General features: G+C 40.6%; 1 protein-coding gene across 1 annotated transcript in view; it reads left to right on the top strand.

Moving 5' to 3' along the window:
• The window catches only part of specc1la (sperm antigen with calponin homology and coiled-coil domains 1-like a), a 30,314-nt gene extending 14,374 nt beyond the window's left edge, over window positions 1-15,940 (top strand). Inside the window, exons 6-17 of the mRNA XM_072432875.1 lie at window positions 864-1,071; window positions 2,753-2,826; window positions 3,005-3,180; window positions 4,116-4,282; window positions 5,106-5,224; window positions 5,924-6,014; window positions 6,475-6,564; window positions 8,163-8,322; window positions 11,565-11,667; window positions 14,930-15,046; window positions 15,130-15,189; window positions 15,835-15,940. Of these exons, the coding sequence (XP_072288976.1) occupies window positions 864-1,071; window positions 2,753-2,826; window positions 3,005-3,180; window positions 4,116-4,282; window positions 5,106-5,224; window positions 5,924-6,014; window positions 6,475-6,564; window positions 8,163-8,322; window positions 11,565-11,667; window positions 14,930-15,046; window positions 15,130-15,189; window positions 15,835-15,924 (1,455 nt within the window). The 3' untranslated portion in view covers window positions 15,925-15,940. The remainder of the gene's footprint in view (window positions 1-863; window positions 1,072-2,752; window positions 2,827-3,004; window positions 3,181-4,115; window positions 4,283-5,105; window positions 5,225-5,923; window positions 6,015-6,474; window positions 6,565-8,162; window positions 8,323-11,564; window positions 11,668-14,929; window positions 15,047-15,129; window positions 15,190-15,834) is intronic.
• Window positions 15,941-15,979: the final 39 nt, after the last annotated feature.

Raw genomic sequence — 15,979 nt, forward strand, 5'->3', positions numbered from 1 at the left:
CATAATTTTAGGGGTAATATTGAATTTAGACATTTAGAGTATGTTCCAACACTTCAGTCTTTGAGTCTTAAGCGATTTTTAAATGTGAGCCTAAATGCACAGACCACAGACGCGAGGAGAATTGTATGAGGGTTTTAAATGTCATGATCATCCGAGCGCAAAGAGTGCAGAGCCAAAAGGTGAGAGCCGAGCGAGACGACACAATGTTCCAAACGATCAGAGCGTCTCACTTCTAGTTTAGATGCAAAACGGCGCTATCATTATTCAGTCAAATGTGGATCGTGTAAACTGAGTGTCGTTTGTAGAGTCAAATACTATTGGATGAAAGGACATGGATGAGAACGCTGCTTTCTAACTTTACGAGATGTGATTAATCAAAGTCCTTTTCTGCATTTCTTGTATTTGCATCGTGCGTCTGTGTGTTATGATTCACAGATATCGCGCTCGAGCGGATTAAAAAAAGCTCGCGAGGATCCAAAAGTCGGGTCACGTCTCCCCGATGTTTGGGAGATCCATACTGGGGCCTAAAAATGTCCTGTAGCCTAGTGCGTTCCAGGCTTCACAGTGAATAATGCGAGCTGTGCCACAAATCGGTGCTAAAATAAGCTGTCTGACCTCGATAGAAGTAGAACAAGTGTGTTTATTTCAGGTCATCTATTTCAACTCGGCTCATCTCCCAGTTTCAGTGCTGCCGGGAGAAAGAAGGTGCATTTTTAGCTCCGTCACTACCTGCCACTGAGTTTTTATATGTTCTTTTAATAATTTGAACACTGGGTACCACAGATCTCACACAAGTTGAAACATGAAATGGCTTTGGTTGTTGTGACACGTGTGCTTGACTGTGTGTTTTCCACGTTTCCCAGCTGGACCACGAGTACCGCGAGTTTCAGGAGCAGGCGCAGCGGCAGATCTCTGAGCAGGAGCGAGCGATGGAGAAGCAGCGCATGGACATCCAGGAGAAGGACACGGAGATCGGCGACATGAAGGAAACCATCTTTGAGCTGGAGGACGAGGTGGAGCAGCACCGAGCGCTGAAGCTGCACGACAATCTGATCATCACCGACCTGGAGAGTGAGTGGGAGTGGGAGGTTTGGAAGTCATCGTTTTGGTCACGTTTGTCCTGCGGGCGATTTGTGAACTTGGATTATATGATGGGAAAGTCTTTCAATGAGAGTTTAGATTGTTTTAATTTTGCATTATATTAAAATAACAGAAAGGGGAGAGTAAAAAGTAGTCATTAGTAATTCTACGTAGGTTTGGGCGATAATGACAGCAATTGATATAAATCAATATTTTTTTGGGATTATCTCTATGAAAATATTCAGACAAACTTATTGCAAGCCATCAAAAAATGCTAAAATGTGCTTGTAAATGTAATTTTTAGGGTTGAAGTGTCACATAAAACACAATAGGACTGTAACATTACTCCAAAAACGCGCAGAAATATCACATTATTTTATAGATTTCATGGCAAGTTTGTTGTATTTTTATATATTAAAAAAACACATTGCTTATTGCCCTTCTAGATTCTAGATTAAATATAACATTTGAACATTAAGTGTATCTCCAGAATAACAACTGCAATATTATATATGTTTTATACCTCTCGCCTATATTTCAAAACATTTCTAATATATAGTTCCTCATATATTGGAAATACGAGGTGAGCAAAATGGCAAAATTATGTTCTTGGAGAATAGGACACAACTTTTATTTAATTATATTCACCTAAGAGCTTTATTTTGTCTATAGGAATGTACTACACTCCATCTTCTGAGCGTTCTACCTGTCACTCACAGCCTGGATGAATGAGACGGCATATTCACATTATTATGAAAGATGCTGCGGGAGCTTCATCCACTTGTTTTACCGGTAGTTAAAATAGGGCTGTCGAAATTGCCCAGGGAATCATTGGCTTGGTCCAAACTAACACAGGACATTTTACCCAAATCAATCTACTTTATAGCACAAGACTTTTCCCTTGTTCCCCACTTTAATGAGTCTTCGTCATTGCAACGGCACAGATGAACTTAAATCTTGTACCACTCTTATCCACTTTAAAAAGAAGTCCAAGAAGCTTCATTTTCAGTATTTCTGCACATCAAGTGTTCATGTCTTTGGAATAAAGTCTCAATATATGTGACAGAAATAAACTAATAAACTAAACTAAGGGCTGATCTGTTGCAAAAAGAAGCAGAAGAGGGCGGAGTGGGATAAGATGAGATGACACAATCGACATCAGCAGAAACGCCCACTAACGGAAAGTTGGAACCATTAATTTTAATGTAGAAGCGCTGCTCTTTCTCCCTCTGTTTGACAACTACAAGAGCAAACTGGACTATAGCAGTTATTTTGGGCCAAATACAGACATGAAGACGTCTCCAAGAATACTAATGAGTACCACAATGCTAACACTGCCTTCTAATTTTTATTGAATCCTTTAATATCAACAGAATAATGCGTTTACATTTCTGATATACCACCATGTCAACAACCCCTTTAGAAATACACATAATCTTCAGGAAACGTCTTGAAAGAGTGAAAAAGTAGAGTGTTAGAGTGTTTCCCCCTTGTATTCATAGACAGAAATACAGAATAACACATACTTCATTCTTCTAGATCTTCGCAGGTTAATACATACATTTATGGTATAATTAATCACCCACACTTTACAATTCAAGCAGTGCACACAAAGCTATTTCAAAACTCTTTCACACAGTTTGTAAATCTGACATTTGCTTCTTTTCCCCAGACTCCGTGAAGAAGCTGCAGGACCAAAAACATGACATGGAGCGAGAGATTAAGATCCTCCATCGGCGGCTGAGGGTAAGGGTTGCATTTTACCGACGGTAAATTAAAAAAAGACAAATCAAAACGCACAAGTTTAAACATAAGTTGAAGAGATTCAGATGACGGTGACGAGAAAACGATGACTGAAAAGGACTCAAGCTATTATAGTCCATCAAAATCATTTGTTGTTCACGCCGTGACACGTCTGTAACAGGAGGAGTCTATGGAGTGGCGTCAGTTCCAGGCCGACTTGCAGACGGCCGTGGTCATCGCCAACGACATCAAGTCCGAGGCCCAGGAGGAGATCGGGGACCTGCGGCGCCGCCTACAGGACACGCTCGAGAAGAACGACAAGCTGAGCAAAGAGCTGGACGAGGTCAAGAGCAAAAAGTGAGTTTCGACTGTGGTTCCAAATGCATTCATACTAAAGTCATTTTTTCATTTTATTTAACAATATTCAGACCATATTTTATCACTGCATGTGCTCAGCTCTGCCTGTATCATCCTGTTGAGGTTGAAGTATTGCATAAAATCTGAATGAACAATAAAATGAACCACAAAAGTGCAGAAATATCACTTTATACTGTTTGGGAGATTTGACGTTTCCGTCTCTTTTTGAGCTCAGTTTTAATTGAAGACGATACTTGATATTCTGATTTTGCAGATCTTCAACACAGCCACTGGAGCTGAGCGGACAGTGTGGCACCATTTTCTCCAACACTGCGATATTATTCCCACCTCTAATTCATATTATAGGATTTAAAATGCTTTAGATGAACGAAAAAGCGGAGAAAGAACGAAAGAAAGAGAAAATGTAGTGTTTAAAGATTTGTCTTTTTTTTTTTCTGTCATCACTGATTTCATTATGTCATTATGTTATTATTCATCAAGTTGTTTTTTGTATGTAACTACTATGGATCAACATTTACATTAGGGCTGCAATAGAATGTCCTCTGCAAAGATCAAAATGTCCTGGGATTTTATTGAAAAGCCTCGTCGTATCTGAAGTTTAGACTTCTACAAACATGTTCCGATATTAATGGTAGTTTATGAATTAATAGTCTTCTCAAATGTTAACGCTTCTACAATGTGTGATAACGAAAAAAACAATGTCCATTTGATTCATGACAGTACATGCGAATACCAATGAATATAAACATGAATTCTGCCCCGCTTATCTCAGTCTGGGTCAGTTTTCACCTTTTCTCACCAGATGTTTAAGTGTATGTCGCTATGTGAAGCCTTCAACATTATCTATAACTCACTTTTAAATGGCAACTTTTTCAAAACAAACCTAATATTTTTGCTTCGATGCTTTCGTGCAGGCAGGAGGAGGAGCGTGGACGCGTGTACAACTACATGAACGCGGTGGAGAGGGACCTGGCTGCACTCCGTCAGGGCATGGGCCTGAGCAGAAGGTCGTCCACCTCCTCGGAGCCCTCGCCCACCGTCAAAACGCTCATCAAGAGCTTCGACAGCGCCTCTGTGCAAGGTCTCTGCACGCTTCACCACTTCTGTCAGCTCCGGTGTTCAATCTGACATGACACTACAGGCTTTTAAAGGGCATTTGACGGGTTAAACTACGCACTTCGCTAGTTAAAACACAGTGAACAGGAATATATTTTGCTCAACATTTTGCCAATTTTTTTCCTCCCATTTGATCATTTTGGTGACATTTATAATTGTACTTCCTGTTTTGACATGAGCAGCAGATGTGACGGATGTAGAGGCCAATCCACGACTGTTACCTAGCAACCATAATGTAAACATGAGAAAAAATCCATATAAATTACACAATAGTTATGATTTGACAAATAATAATAACAATGATTTATTTTTTAAACTGTCAGAAAAATGTGTCCTTTCCGTGTAAATGGCCTCTGCTTTTTTGATGGATCGTCGCTTATTGATGACATCACAGAGGGAGAATCTGATTTTAGGACTCGGCTCTACTTCCTGTGATTTTCTAACTTGTATTGGTCAATTATCACTCACAACCTGACACTCGACTGACGTAAAACTATGATGAATATTTACAGCAGGTTCTGTCCCGCCAAACTAAGTCGTAAACATGAGAACCTGCCATGTGCACTTTAACGTCACAAAAGAGTTGAACTTTTCCTATTACACTGATTTTGGACTGATATCCGCAAATTTATGGTAATTCTTAGGCAGCATCACAATCATCATAACTTTTAATCGCATCTAATACTTTATGTACTTGTTTTAAATGAATCAATATACTGTATCTAACGGCAGCAGCTTAATCACAGTTAAAAACGACCCTAAAACCATCTTGACGTCCTCTAACACAGGCCCGTGTCCCACTGCGGCTGCCGTCACTCCGACCGCTACCGCCGCTCCTCTGCCTCGGACGCCCCTGAGCCCCAGCCCCCTGAAGACCCCTCCTGCTGCTGCTGTCTCGCCCATACAGGTAATTATGACACGCCCTTTTTTTTAGCTTTTAATCACTGCGTTCATTTCAACTGCGCGGCAGCTTTAGTTGCATTTGTTTATCTCCTCGTTGTGATTCCTTCTGCTCCAACTCAATTCATGACATTGTGTACTTTCTGTATACATTTTTTTCTTAAACATGCTAAAGCAAAGATACTCAAAGCTAATAACAATACAAAACATGCATTCTGTTTGTCCTCTAAGTGACTGGAATAGTTGGTGTGTTACTGTACAAGGAAATAACTCGCATTTAAGGCAGATTCTTCACCATTCTTCATTCACTCTTAACCAACCTGCTAATACATTTGAAAAAAATAATAAAAAATACATATTCAGTTTACTTTTGCCACGAATAAAAAAAAAATAGACTTATTTATACTAATTATTAGGGCTGTTGATCTTTAGTTGTCCGGTCAACATTTTTCTGACAGCAGACGGGAAAGGACTGGAGTGGGTTGGCTGATGGTTTGGTCATTTTCTGTGCAAATAGTCGTTTTTGCATAAATTCACGAAAAGTTGAGAGAATTTTCACCAGTTTCATCACCACTGTCCCATTTAGCCGACCAATCAATCAAGAGATAATCGACCAAAAACATATTTTAATCGAATACAGCTCTACTAATTCTACTATTACTACTGATGATAACACTACTAATGATAATACTTTCTACTTGGACAGAGACACTCTTTGACCTCCTCCATGTCGGCGGCCAAACCCCTGTCTTCAATGAATGACAAGAGGAACACTTATTCAGACATCTCCATGCCGGGTAAGAAAGCTTTCATTTTTGTTTGCTTTTACTTTGACTAATGGCTTTATAGTAAACATAAGGCAATAGCTGTCAACGTACTAGTTACAAGTTAACTTTTCTAGGGTTTCTAGTGGGTTTTCTCCTCTGTTCAGATTGATTAGGTCGTCTGCATGTCACAGTCTCACAGGGAAGCGGATGTAGCGCGGACATAAAAGGAGAATAAAACCGCTGCCAAAGTTTCCATGCAGTTCAAGAGCTGTGTGTGAACGTGCGCGCTGGACCATAGCCTCCTCCGGTTCTGTTTATTTTGCTCTTTAATTTATTGTTTCTGTGCCGCGGGAGTGAGGCCTGGTGCGTCTGTCCGGCCCAGGAATGCGCGGCCTTTCTCGACCCCACATGTGCGATTTTTGAGGAAGTCCCTTATCACTTCCCGCTTGACAAAGTGCAGTGAATGAATGCCTGTTGCTCTCGTCCACAGCCGAGCACTCGTTCAGAGCCACGGCGGCCTCTCGGCCCCAGTCAGCGCTGCAGAGGGTCGCCAACATCGACTCGGCCAAAGCCATCTCAGGTTTGACACACCGATAAACTAAACGCAGACTGTGACTTATAAAAGGAAAAAAACAAACACCGACAGGGATGAAATGTACAATACAAAAAAGGCCAAACTGAACATAAACTGCCCCACGGCTCCTCCAAATCCTCCACATTTTACCCTCTGCAGCATCTTCTCGTGAGGCCACGTTTTCATCCTCCCACATCCCTCACAAAGGTTTCCAGGGAGACAGAATGAGCCACGTGTAAATTAAACATTTAAACATTCAAACATTAAACATTCCAAAACGAATACCGTATTTTCCGGAGTATAAGTCGCACCAGCCAAAAAATGCATAATAGAGAAGAAAAAACATATATAAGTTGCACTGGAGTATGAAATGCGGTTGCAAGTGTGAAAATAACAATAATATCACATATAAGTCGCTCCGGAGTATAAGTGTATAAGTATAAATATAAGTATAAGTCACACCCCGGCAAAAACTATGAAAAAAGGTGCGACTTATTGTCCGAAAAATATGGTATTTAGGTTCAACGTAATATGCCATTGACAAATAATAATATATAACATCGTATAGCGACCGACACAAAAACTATAAGTATAAAGTATGATAAAGTAATTAAAAGGCAGTTTTTAAAAAGGTGGTAGGTTTTCTGTGATTTTTTTTTTTTTTTTTTTTTTTTTTTTTTTTTTTAAATGAAGATTAACAATAACTTTAAAGCGGCTGCACTTGATTTTTTTGCATGTTATAAAGTAAAATCAGTTTTGCCCCAGGATAAATCTATTGCAAAAGCATCTTTTCAGGTTAAAATGAGACCACGTGTATTTATAGAGCGCTTTATTCTGTGCGAAGCCGGAAGTGCGTCGTTAGCATGTTAGCTTTAGAGAGCTAAATTTGAAAAGTGTTGTGAAAAAAATTAAGGACTTGTAATAAAGCAATAATTTCCAGGCAGAATCCATATAAAAGTCCTATTAATTTTTCATTTTATTATAGGGTAATTTTGTATTTGTGGGTTTGGAGTACAAATTGACACTGATGCTTTCCAGAATGATTGATTTGACTGGAAATAAGTGGTTTACAGCTTTATTTCTATGTACAGTATATCAAGCAGCTTGAGAGATCCCTTTTATAAGATGTGAGACAAAATGGAATAAAGAAAGAAAAAGTCCAACGTTAGCGAGTTAAAACATGATAATCCCAGTGCAGGCTTTTCTGAATAAACATTTCCGTTGAAATAGAACATAAAAAGCAGAATCTAAACGCTTGAGTAGTTAGTATCTATAATGATAGATTTATAAATTATACAAGGTATTTATACAACCTTTTACAGCTGAAATTTCACAATATCAGAAAAAATTACAATAACTGTTCCCACTTGTGCAAAGAAAAGCAACACACAATAAATATGGCTCCATCTCTCCTTGACAAGTATATTAATAATCATGACCTACCTATGAACAAAATCTATGCAGAAAGCAAATATCCTTACGTTACAATAATCTCTTTTACGTGGAAATTATTGCAGTTAATTAAGAAATTTGCTCTGATAATAAATTTAATAAAAATGTGTTGTGCTGCAGTTACTCTAGCCTGTTTCCTACTGTGTGTCCAGTGTCGAGGAGGAGCAGTGAGGAGCTCAAACGGGACATTTCAGCTCCGGACGGGGCACCCTCTTCTGGCCTGATGACCCTCAGCACAGGCTCCTCCCCTCTGTCTCTGTCCTCCTCCTCTCCGACCGCCTCCGTCACGCCCACAACACGCAGCCGACTCAGGTGAACCTCCGACACAACAGTCGTATCGCATTTCTGTTGAATCACTTACATGACATAATCCTGGTTAATAATCCGCTGAATGTCATGTTCTTCAGTAAGTTGAGTCTGAATGCTGCAAATACAAAGCCCATAAAAGCCATTATATATATATTTTTCTTAAGTTTCTCACGATAAAAATGTGTTTAGTCCTTTGTTGTTGTTGTTGTTGTTGTTTTGAGCTATTTTATGTGTATCATAAAAGGCAAACATGATGCTTTATTTGCAAATATGATGCTTTAAACATGCTCTGGAGTACCTTTAGTTACCTTTAATTTCCATCTGTATCTCTGCTGTTTAACCTGGGACTAAATGGGTTAGTGCCATCTACTGGCTGCAGAGGGAAATACACACAGTTTAAGATAAGATAAGATAAGATAAGATATTCCTTTATTAAGATAAGATATTCCTTTATTGTCCCACATGGGGAAATTTCATTGGTGCAACGCAGGTAGATACAGAGGTAGATCCAGAAGAACAGATCACTTATAGGAAGTCTGAAAAACACTTTCAGTAGAAGATCTCCTATAAATAAATAAAAACTCCCATAGACAAATAAATAAATAAATAAATAAATACCATTGCATGTGATCACGACAGTAATTGCACATGAATATGTGTCACGACAGCACATAGATTGCACATGAATTTCACAGTAATTGCACATGAATTCCAACAGCAATTGCACATATGACAGAGTTGCACATCAGTATTAGGTTAGGTCAGTATTGCGAGTGTTCAGTACTAACAGTTTTTGTTATAAAGTCTGACAGCAGCAGGAAGGAAAGACCTACGGAACCTTTCCTTCGCACATCGAGGGTGGATCAGTCTCTCACTGAAGCTGCTCTCCAGAGCAGAGAGAGTGTCCTGCAGGGGGTGACACTCATGGTCCAGCATAGATGTGAATCTAGCCAGGACCCTCCTGTCCCCCACCTCCTGCACCGAGTCCAGAGCACAGCCCAGGACGGAGCTGGACTTCTTGATGACTCTGTCCAGCCTCTTCCTCTCCCTCTCTGTGATGCTGCTGCTCCAGCAGGCCACACCGTACAGGAGGGCTGATGCCACCACAGAGTCGTAGAAGGTCTTCAGGAGTGGCCCTGTCACTCCAAAAGACCTGAGTCTCCTCAGGAGGTAGAGCCGACTCTGGCTCTTCCTGTACAGTGCGTCTGTGTTATGAGTCCAGTCCAGTTTGTGGTTCAGATGAACACCCAGGTACTTGTATGAGTCCACTCTCTCAATGTCCCTTCCCTGGATGTTCACTGGTGAGGGGGCAGTGGGGTGGCGTCTGCGGAAATCCACCACCATCTCCTTGGTCTTCCCCGCGTTGATGAGGAGGTGGTTCCGCTGACACCAGTCCACAAAGTCCTGCGCCAGTCCTCTGTACTCCGCGTCATCGTCGTCCGTGATGAGTCCGATGATGGCAGAGTCGTCAGAGAACTTCTGCAGGACACAGCTGTCCGTGTCATGTCTGAAGTCTGCAGTGTAAAGGGTGAAGAGAAAGGGCGCGAGGACAGTGCCCTGGGGCGCCCCCACACTGCAGGTCCGAGTGTCAGACACACAGTTCCGGGCTCTCACAAACTGGGGTCGGTCTGTGAGGTAGTCCAGGATCCACTCTGCCAGGTCATAGTCCACACCAGCCGTCTCCAGCTTGTCCCTCAGGAGCAGCGGCTGGATGGTGTTGAAGGCACTGGAGAGATCGAAGAACAGGATCCTCACAGAGCTGCCAGGCTTTTCCAGGTGAGAGAGAGAGCGGTGCAGCAGGGAGATGACGGCGTCCTCCACTCCGATGCCAGACCGATATGCAAACTGCAGCGGGTCCATGGCTGAGCTCACGGTGGAGCGGAGGTGGTCCAGGACTAGCCGCTCCAGTGTCTTCATCAGGTGGGACGTGAGAGCCACTGGCCTGAAGCTGTTGAGGTCTTTGGGGCGCGGTGTCTTAGGCACAGGTACCAGACAGGAGGTCTTCCAGACCTGTGGTACCACCCTCAGCTTCAGGCTCATGTTGAAGACATGCTCCATAACTCCACACAGTTCATCTGCGCAGGACTTAAGGAGCCTGGGGCTGATGCCATCAGGTCCTGCTGCCTTCCTCACTTTAATCCTCTTCAGCTCACTCCTCACCTGTGCTGCTGTGACAGTCAGTGGTTGGCAGGGGGACCGTGTGCTGGGGGGATGGGTGAGTCCAGGCGAAGTGGGGAGCTGACGACTTTATTGTCCCACATGGGGAAATTTCATTGGTGCAATGCAGGTAGATACAGAGGTAGATACAGAAGAACAGTTTAAGATAAACATTTCAGCTTTCTGGTTATTTCCTGCTCTCGAAAGCAGTTGTACTGATCGTGATTAGACGGAAGAAATTTACAGAATGATTCTCAGAGCCTTGTCGCAGATCCAGGACACGTCAGTTATCGAGGAGATTCAGAACAGGGTGTTTTTGACTCTCAAAGGGAGAGTTTTTTTTCTAACCAAGAGTCATTAAACTACCGGTTGTGTGAATGACGCTAAATGCTATTCCAAGTATGTTTTTGATGAGGGAACAATGTTAGAACATTATTAAAAGCTCAGAAAAGTAAGTTTTGCCTAATACATGTCCTTTAAAGGTTTTATCTAATACTAAATACTGCATTGATTTTACTATGTTAAAAAACTACAATTATTTACCGAACGTAAGCATTATCTGGACTCAAAAACACATGCAACAAGATGTTTTATCACAAAGATGATGACGTCAGTAATTAAAAAGTGTCTTAAAAGAATAAACTATTTCTGATTTTAATGACATGTAATTAAATTAAATGTCTGGATTTGTTTGATAATGTATTTTAAAAGTCTCAACGTTCAATAGAAATAATCGTTTGACTAGTCGACTACTAAAATAATTGTTATATAAAAGAATGAATCATGTTTTCCTAATTGAACGTTGGTAAAACTGCTTCTCTATTATTGACCATTGACTGTTTGATTTTCTAACTTCCTGCTGGTTAAAATCAACAGTTTTGGAAAGCCCTGCGAGGCCGCCACTATACAATAATAAACTTGAATTGAGTTGAAAGCTAGTTGCCGCTCCACTGCGCCTCATTCATGCTCGTCGGCTGCTTCTGAACGGCCAAAAACGCTGGGATTCATTTATCGTTTGTGTGAAATCATCCGTTGCAGGGTGTATTGTACTTGTGTGTTACAGCTGTGTATCTTTGTGTATTATTCAGGGAGGAGCGAAAGGATCCACTGTCGGCTTTGGCTCGTGAATACGGCGGCTCGAAGAGAAATGCTTTGTTAAAATGGTGCCAGAAGAAAACAGAGGGATATCAGGTAAAGCCTTGTCCTCGGGTTAAAGAGCTTAAAACGAGATTACAATTTCCCTCGACCAGTTTCACCGCTCAAGCTGGAGGCCTCTTATCAGCATAAAACAACTTGACGCTAACGTATAGAGATGGTATATGGGTATATCTGTGATTATTTTAGGGTTTTTGTCACAGATTTGCCGTTTTGAACCATCTAATGCAGGGGTGTCCAAACTTTTTTCAACGAGGGCCACATTTTGAAACTTATACGGAGCAGAGGGCCACAAAAAACCCAACAATGTCAAACTTGTCGAATTAAATTTTGTATTTGACATAATTTAGATGCCTCCACACCTTTAATAATACTTTGAACGTTTAAAAATTCTTGAATTTGACCAATTTTTACATTAAAATTCAATTTTTTTTGTTATTTGGGCCAACTTGGCAGGAAGCCGGAGGGCCAACAAAAATTGGTCTGAGGGCCGTGTATGGCCCCCGGGCCATAGTTTGGACATGCTGATCTAATTTGTACAAATGGATAAAAAAAGAACAATTGCGTTCAGAAATGTGGCTGTTTGTTTATAGAATCGTGCAGCAGATTATGTTATGGCACAAAGAAATACATTTTGTCAAGTTAATTTGTGAACTTAATACAAATTTGTGTTAAAATATATATATATATATATATATATATATATATATATATATATATATATCAGTCATTCGAGAATCAGAATCGGCCACGTAACAAGCCATAATATTGGATACAAAATTCAGATTTGACCATCTCTTATAACTCGTACGTTTATTTAATTCTCTGATTATTTGTGTTACTGAAGTGAGTTTACGGTACAATCCCAAAGCAAAATAATTGTGAATTTTCCATTTCTGGATTTCTGCCAGTTTTGCCCTCCCTCGGCTCATTTGGCGTTACCAAATAACATAAAATATAGACTTAAAGTGTGGTCCAGCTGCATCTCCCAAACAAACTGTTGATTCAGTCTTGAGTTGTAGATCTGCTCGATGATTTGAGCTGTGGGGGTCGTGGGAGGTCGAGGCCGGTCTTTTCCTTCGTAACAGGATGGATTTCTTGCGTCAGATGTTGCTCAAAGATTGTGTGGGTTTTGGCACTGGGCCAGTTCTTGTCGCAGTGAAAAGTTGGTTGTGATTAAAAGTGTGAAGCAACACAAAAGGTCTGGGAAGTAAGATAAAGTGTAGTAAAGTTTACAGCTCATTTGCTTAATACTAGATTGTGTACAAGTGTAACAAAAGACTGTTTCTGATCAGACACAATCTTGAGGCCGTCCGTTTCTTACCCAGAAACAACAGTTGTACAAGGGATATCTGAACCTGTAACCCTTTGGTTGGAAGGCTTCGTGACAGCAGAACTGTTATAACTGACGGTATAAGGTTGGACAATATTGACAACAGTTATTATCTCCATTTTCTGCAGTATCCTTATAACAATATCCAACAGAAATGTGTTAAAACTATATATATTGTCCAATGCACAGAAATGTTCAAATGTCAAATCTCTTTGCTTGAAATAAGATCCAATAAAACAAGTCAGAAATGCTTTGAAACAAGTGAAATTAATAGATCCTTCAAGTAGATTAATACAAATTACAAATTAAGATTCATATTCTGAAAGTCCCACTTGTTGTCTTTTTGAAGTATAAATGCTACTTTAATTAGTTCCATTAAATATCTTATTTGAGGTTCAGGTATTGCCTAAAACATGAATGGACCACATTTTGTACAAAAGTGTAGAGATATCCCTTTATACGCTTGTTTTTCGGGAGCTTTCCATCTTTTGTTTGAATTATAGCCGACACAATTGTCTCAAACAGTGCCATAATTTCTCCACCATCTAGTCTCCATCTCCACCTCTAGTAAAGTGAATAATGCTTTTATTTCTACTTCTTATCTTTCCTCTTGACCAATATAACCTCATCCATCGCCTCATATCCCTTAATCCACGCCTTGCACTAAACCTGAAGCCATAACCTTACTCCACTGACCCGAAAGCAAACTGCTCGTAGATAAACCCGTTTTGCATCTGCCGCGGTGAAATTATAGCTCTTTAAATGACGGCGTTTGTAGTTTCCATGGCATCATAAGCCTGTTTTTAGGAAGTACGCTACATTGAACTTGTATGGCATGTGAAAAACAACCAAAGCGACCTGAAGCTTGCATTTTAGCCAGATAAAAGCAGGTTTGTGACTATCTTTTACTTGAAATAATTGAATATGATTTGTAATTAGGAGGCGAAGCAGGTGCTGTTTTCTGTAAAGTTTTATTGGGTTCAGCAGCTGGTGGATTTATAGTGACAATAACGATGTTAAAAACCCATAACGATGACAGTGATATTTGCGTTGTGCGCTTATAGTTCCTGTGAAACAGTTTTCTCAGAAGCGAAGCGCAAACAACCTTTAAATGCCTTTTCACCAGCAGTTTAATCACATAAAATCCGCAATTGTGTCCATTCAAATGGACTCAAAACAAAATGTCTCTATTCTGCGTATTCACTGAAATGCATGTGGTTGTAACTAAAGCGGGGCCAAAGCGGGGCCAAAGCGGGGCCAAAGCGGGGCCAAAGCGGGGCCAAAGCGGGGCCAAAGCGGGGCCAAAGCGGGGCCAAAGCGGGGCCAAAGCGGGGCCAAAGCGGGGCCAAAGCGTTTTCTGACCTGTTTAAATCAAGGTTAATCAATGTGAACCAATGTGATGTTAAAGATTAGAGAGATTGTCCGTTTATAAAAAACAAACATATTGACTACAACCAACGTCCAGCTCCACGTTGTGTTGGAAAATTCTACTAAATAACTCGATTAAAGATGGAGAGCTGCACTTTTAATCATAATTTAGTATTAAATAACATTGATAATTGAGGAAAAATTGTTTTATGGGACTGCAGTTATCGACTGTTTTAGTAATCGAGTAATCTATCGGTTCTTTCTTCGATTAATTGAGTGAGTGTTTTTTTTTGTACATTCTGTAAACCATTTAGCGGTGGCTGCATTTTGCCGTTTTGCAGCGTTGGCTCTGTGTGCCGCTCACTTTGGCCTCCGTGTCATCTCGGACTGTCTGTTTCACAACAGATTATTATAACATGGTCGTGGTCCTCCGTGCCGTTTCCATGGATGTACCTGCTGTTTCAATGAACCAGACCAGTGCAGTGTTTTTAGGTCGAATAGTCTTTTTCATAATTCAGAGAAAAAAACTGTCCTGACTATACCATTGTATGTAACTCTCCATAATGGGCACTTAATCCGTACATTAATTTTTTTCAGAACATCGACATCACAAACTTCAGCAGCAGTTGGAACGACGGGTTGGCCTTTTGTGCGGTTCTTCACACGTATTTGCCCGCGCACATCCCGTACCAGGAGCTCTCCAGCCAAGACAAGGCAAGCTCTTTCTCCTGACAGAACTTCACGTGTGTCACTGGTTCACCTGCGTGTTTACTGACCTCAACTCCATTTTCCCGCAGAGGAGAAACTTCACGTTGGCTTTCCAGGCCGCAGAGAGCGTCGGAATCAAATGCACTTTGGTAAGATTTATGACCTTGAGTAAATCAGCGTGTTTTTAAGTGTGGAGAACTGTCCAGCGTTTATGAAGCTGGGATATTGTCCTGGTCTACAGATGTCTGACCTGTTTACTTTTATGGTATTAATTATAGCCTGTTTACACCTGCTGTGGTGTGCAGAGAGTCAAGGATCTGGACAAAAACAGGAACATTTTAGACTAAAGCAAAGTTGCATGCGCTCTTAGACCAAGAATAATAATTATGACTGTGTTTATTAATCATCATTTACTTATCGTTAATTCACTGTTATTGAATGGACGTTTGGACAGGTTGAAGATCAAGTTAGAAAGTCACTAATGATTATTTTTGTCAAACAGTTAACTCTCTTCTACATTGAGACATTTTTAAATAATATTTTCAACCAAATAAAGGTTGAAATATGGAGACTAAAGGCCTCTAGACGAAGATTTTTTTTCAAATAAATGTGGCAAAAACAGCCAGATTATTGACAACATTTAACTTATTTTTCCTGCAATTTCCTAAAGCTGTTCACAAACTTGTGTAAGAGTAATCGTGAATAATCGTTAAATCGTGATGTTTTCCTCACATTAATTGTAAAACATTAAAACCCCTATCTATTACTAAATGTGTCCTTTTCTGTTTCCCCAGGACCTTAATGAGATGGTGCACACGGAGCGACCGGACTGGCAGAGCGTCATGACCTACGTTACGGCCATCTACAAATACTTTGAAACTTGACTTAAAAAAGCATAATAATCCACACCACAATTCACCGCCACGACCTGCCATTTTA

The sequence above is a fragment of the Eucyclogobius newberryi genome, unplaced genomic scaffold (genome assembly GCF_026437365.1).
Source record: "Eucyclogobius newberryi isolate DKJ021-1_F unplaced genomic scaffold, fEucNew1.0.hap1 SCAF_6, whole genome shotgun sequence".
Classification (NCBI taxonomy): domain Eukaryota; kingdom Metazoa; phylum Chordata; class Actinopteri; order Gobiiformes; family Gobiidae; genus Eucyclogobius; species Eucyclogobius newberryi.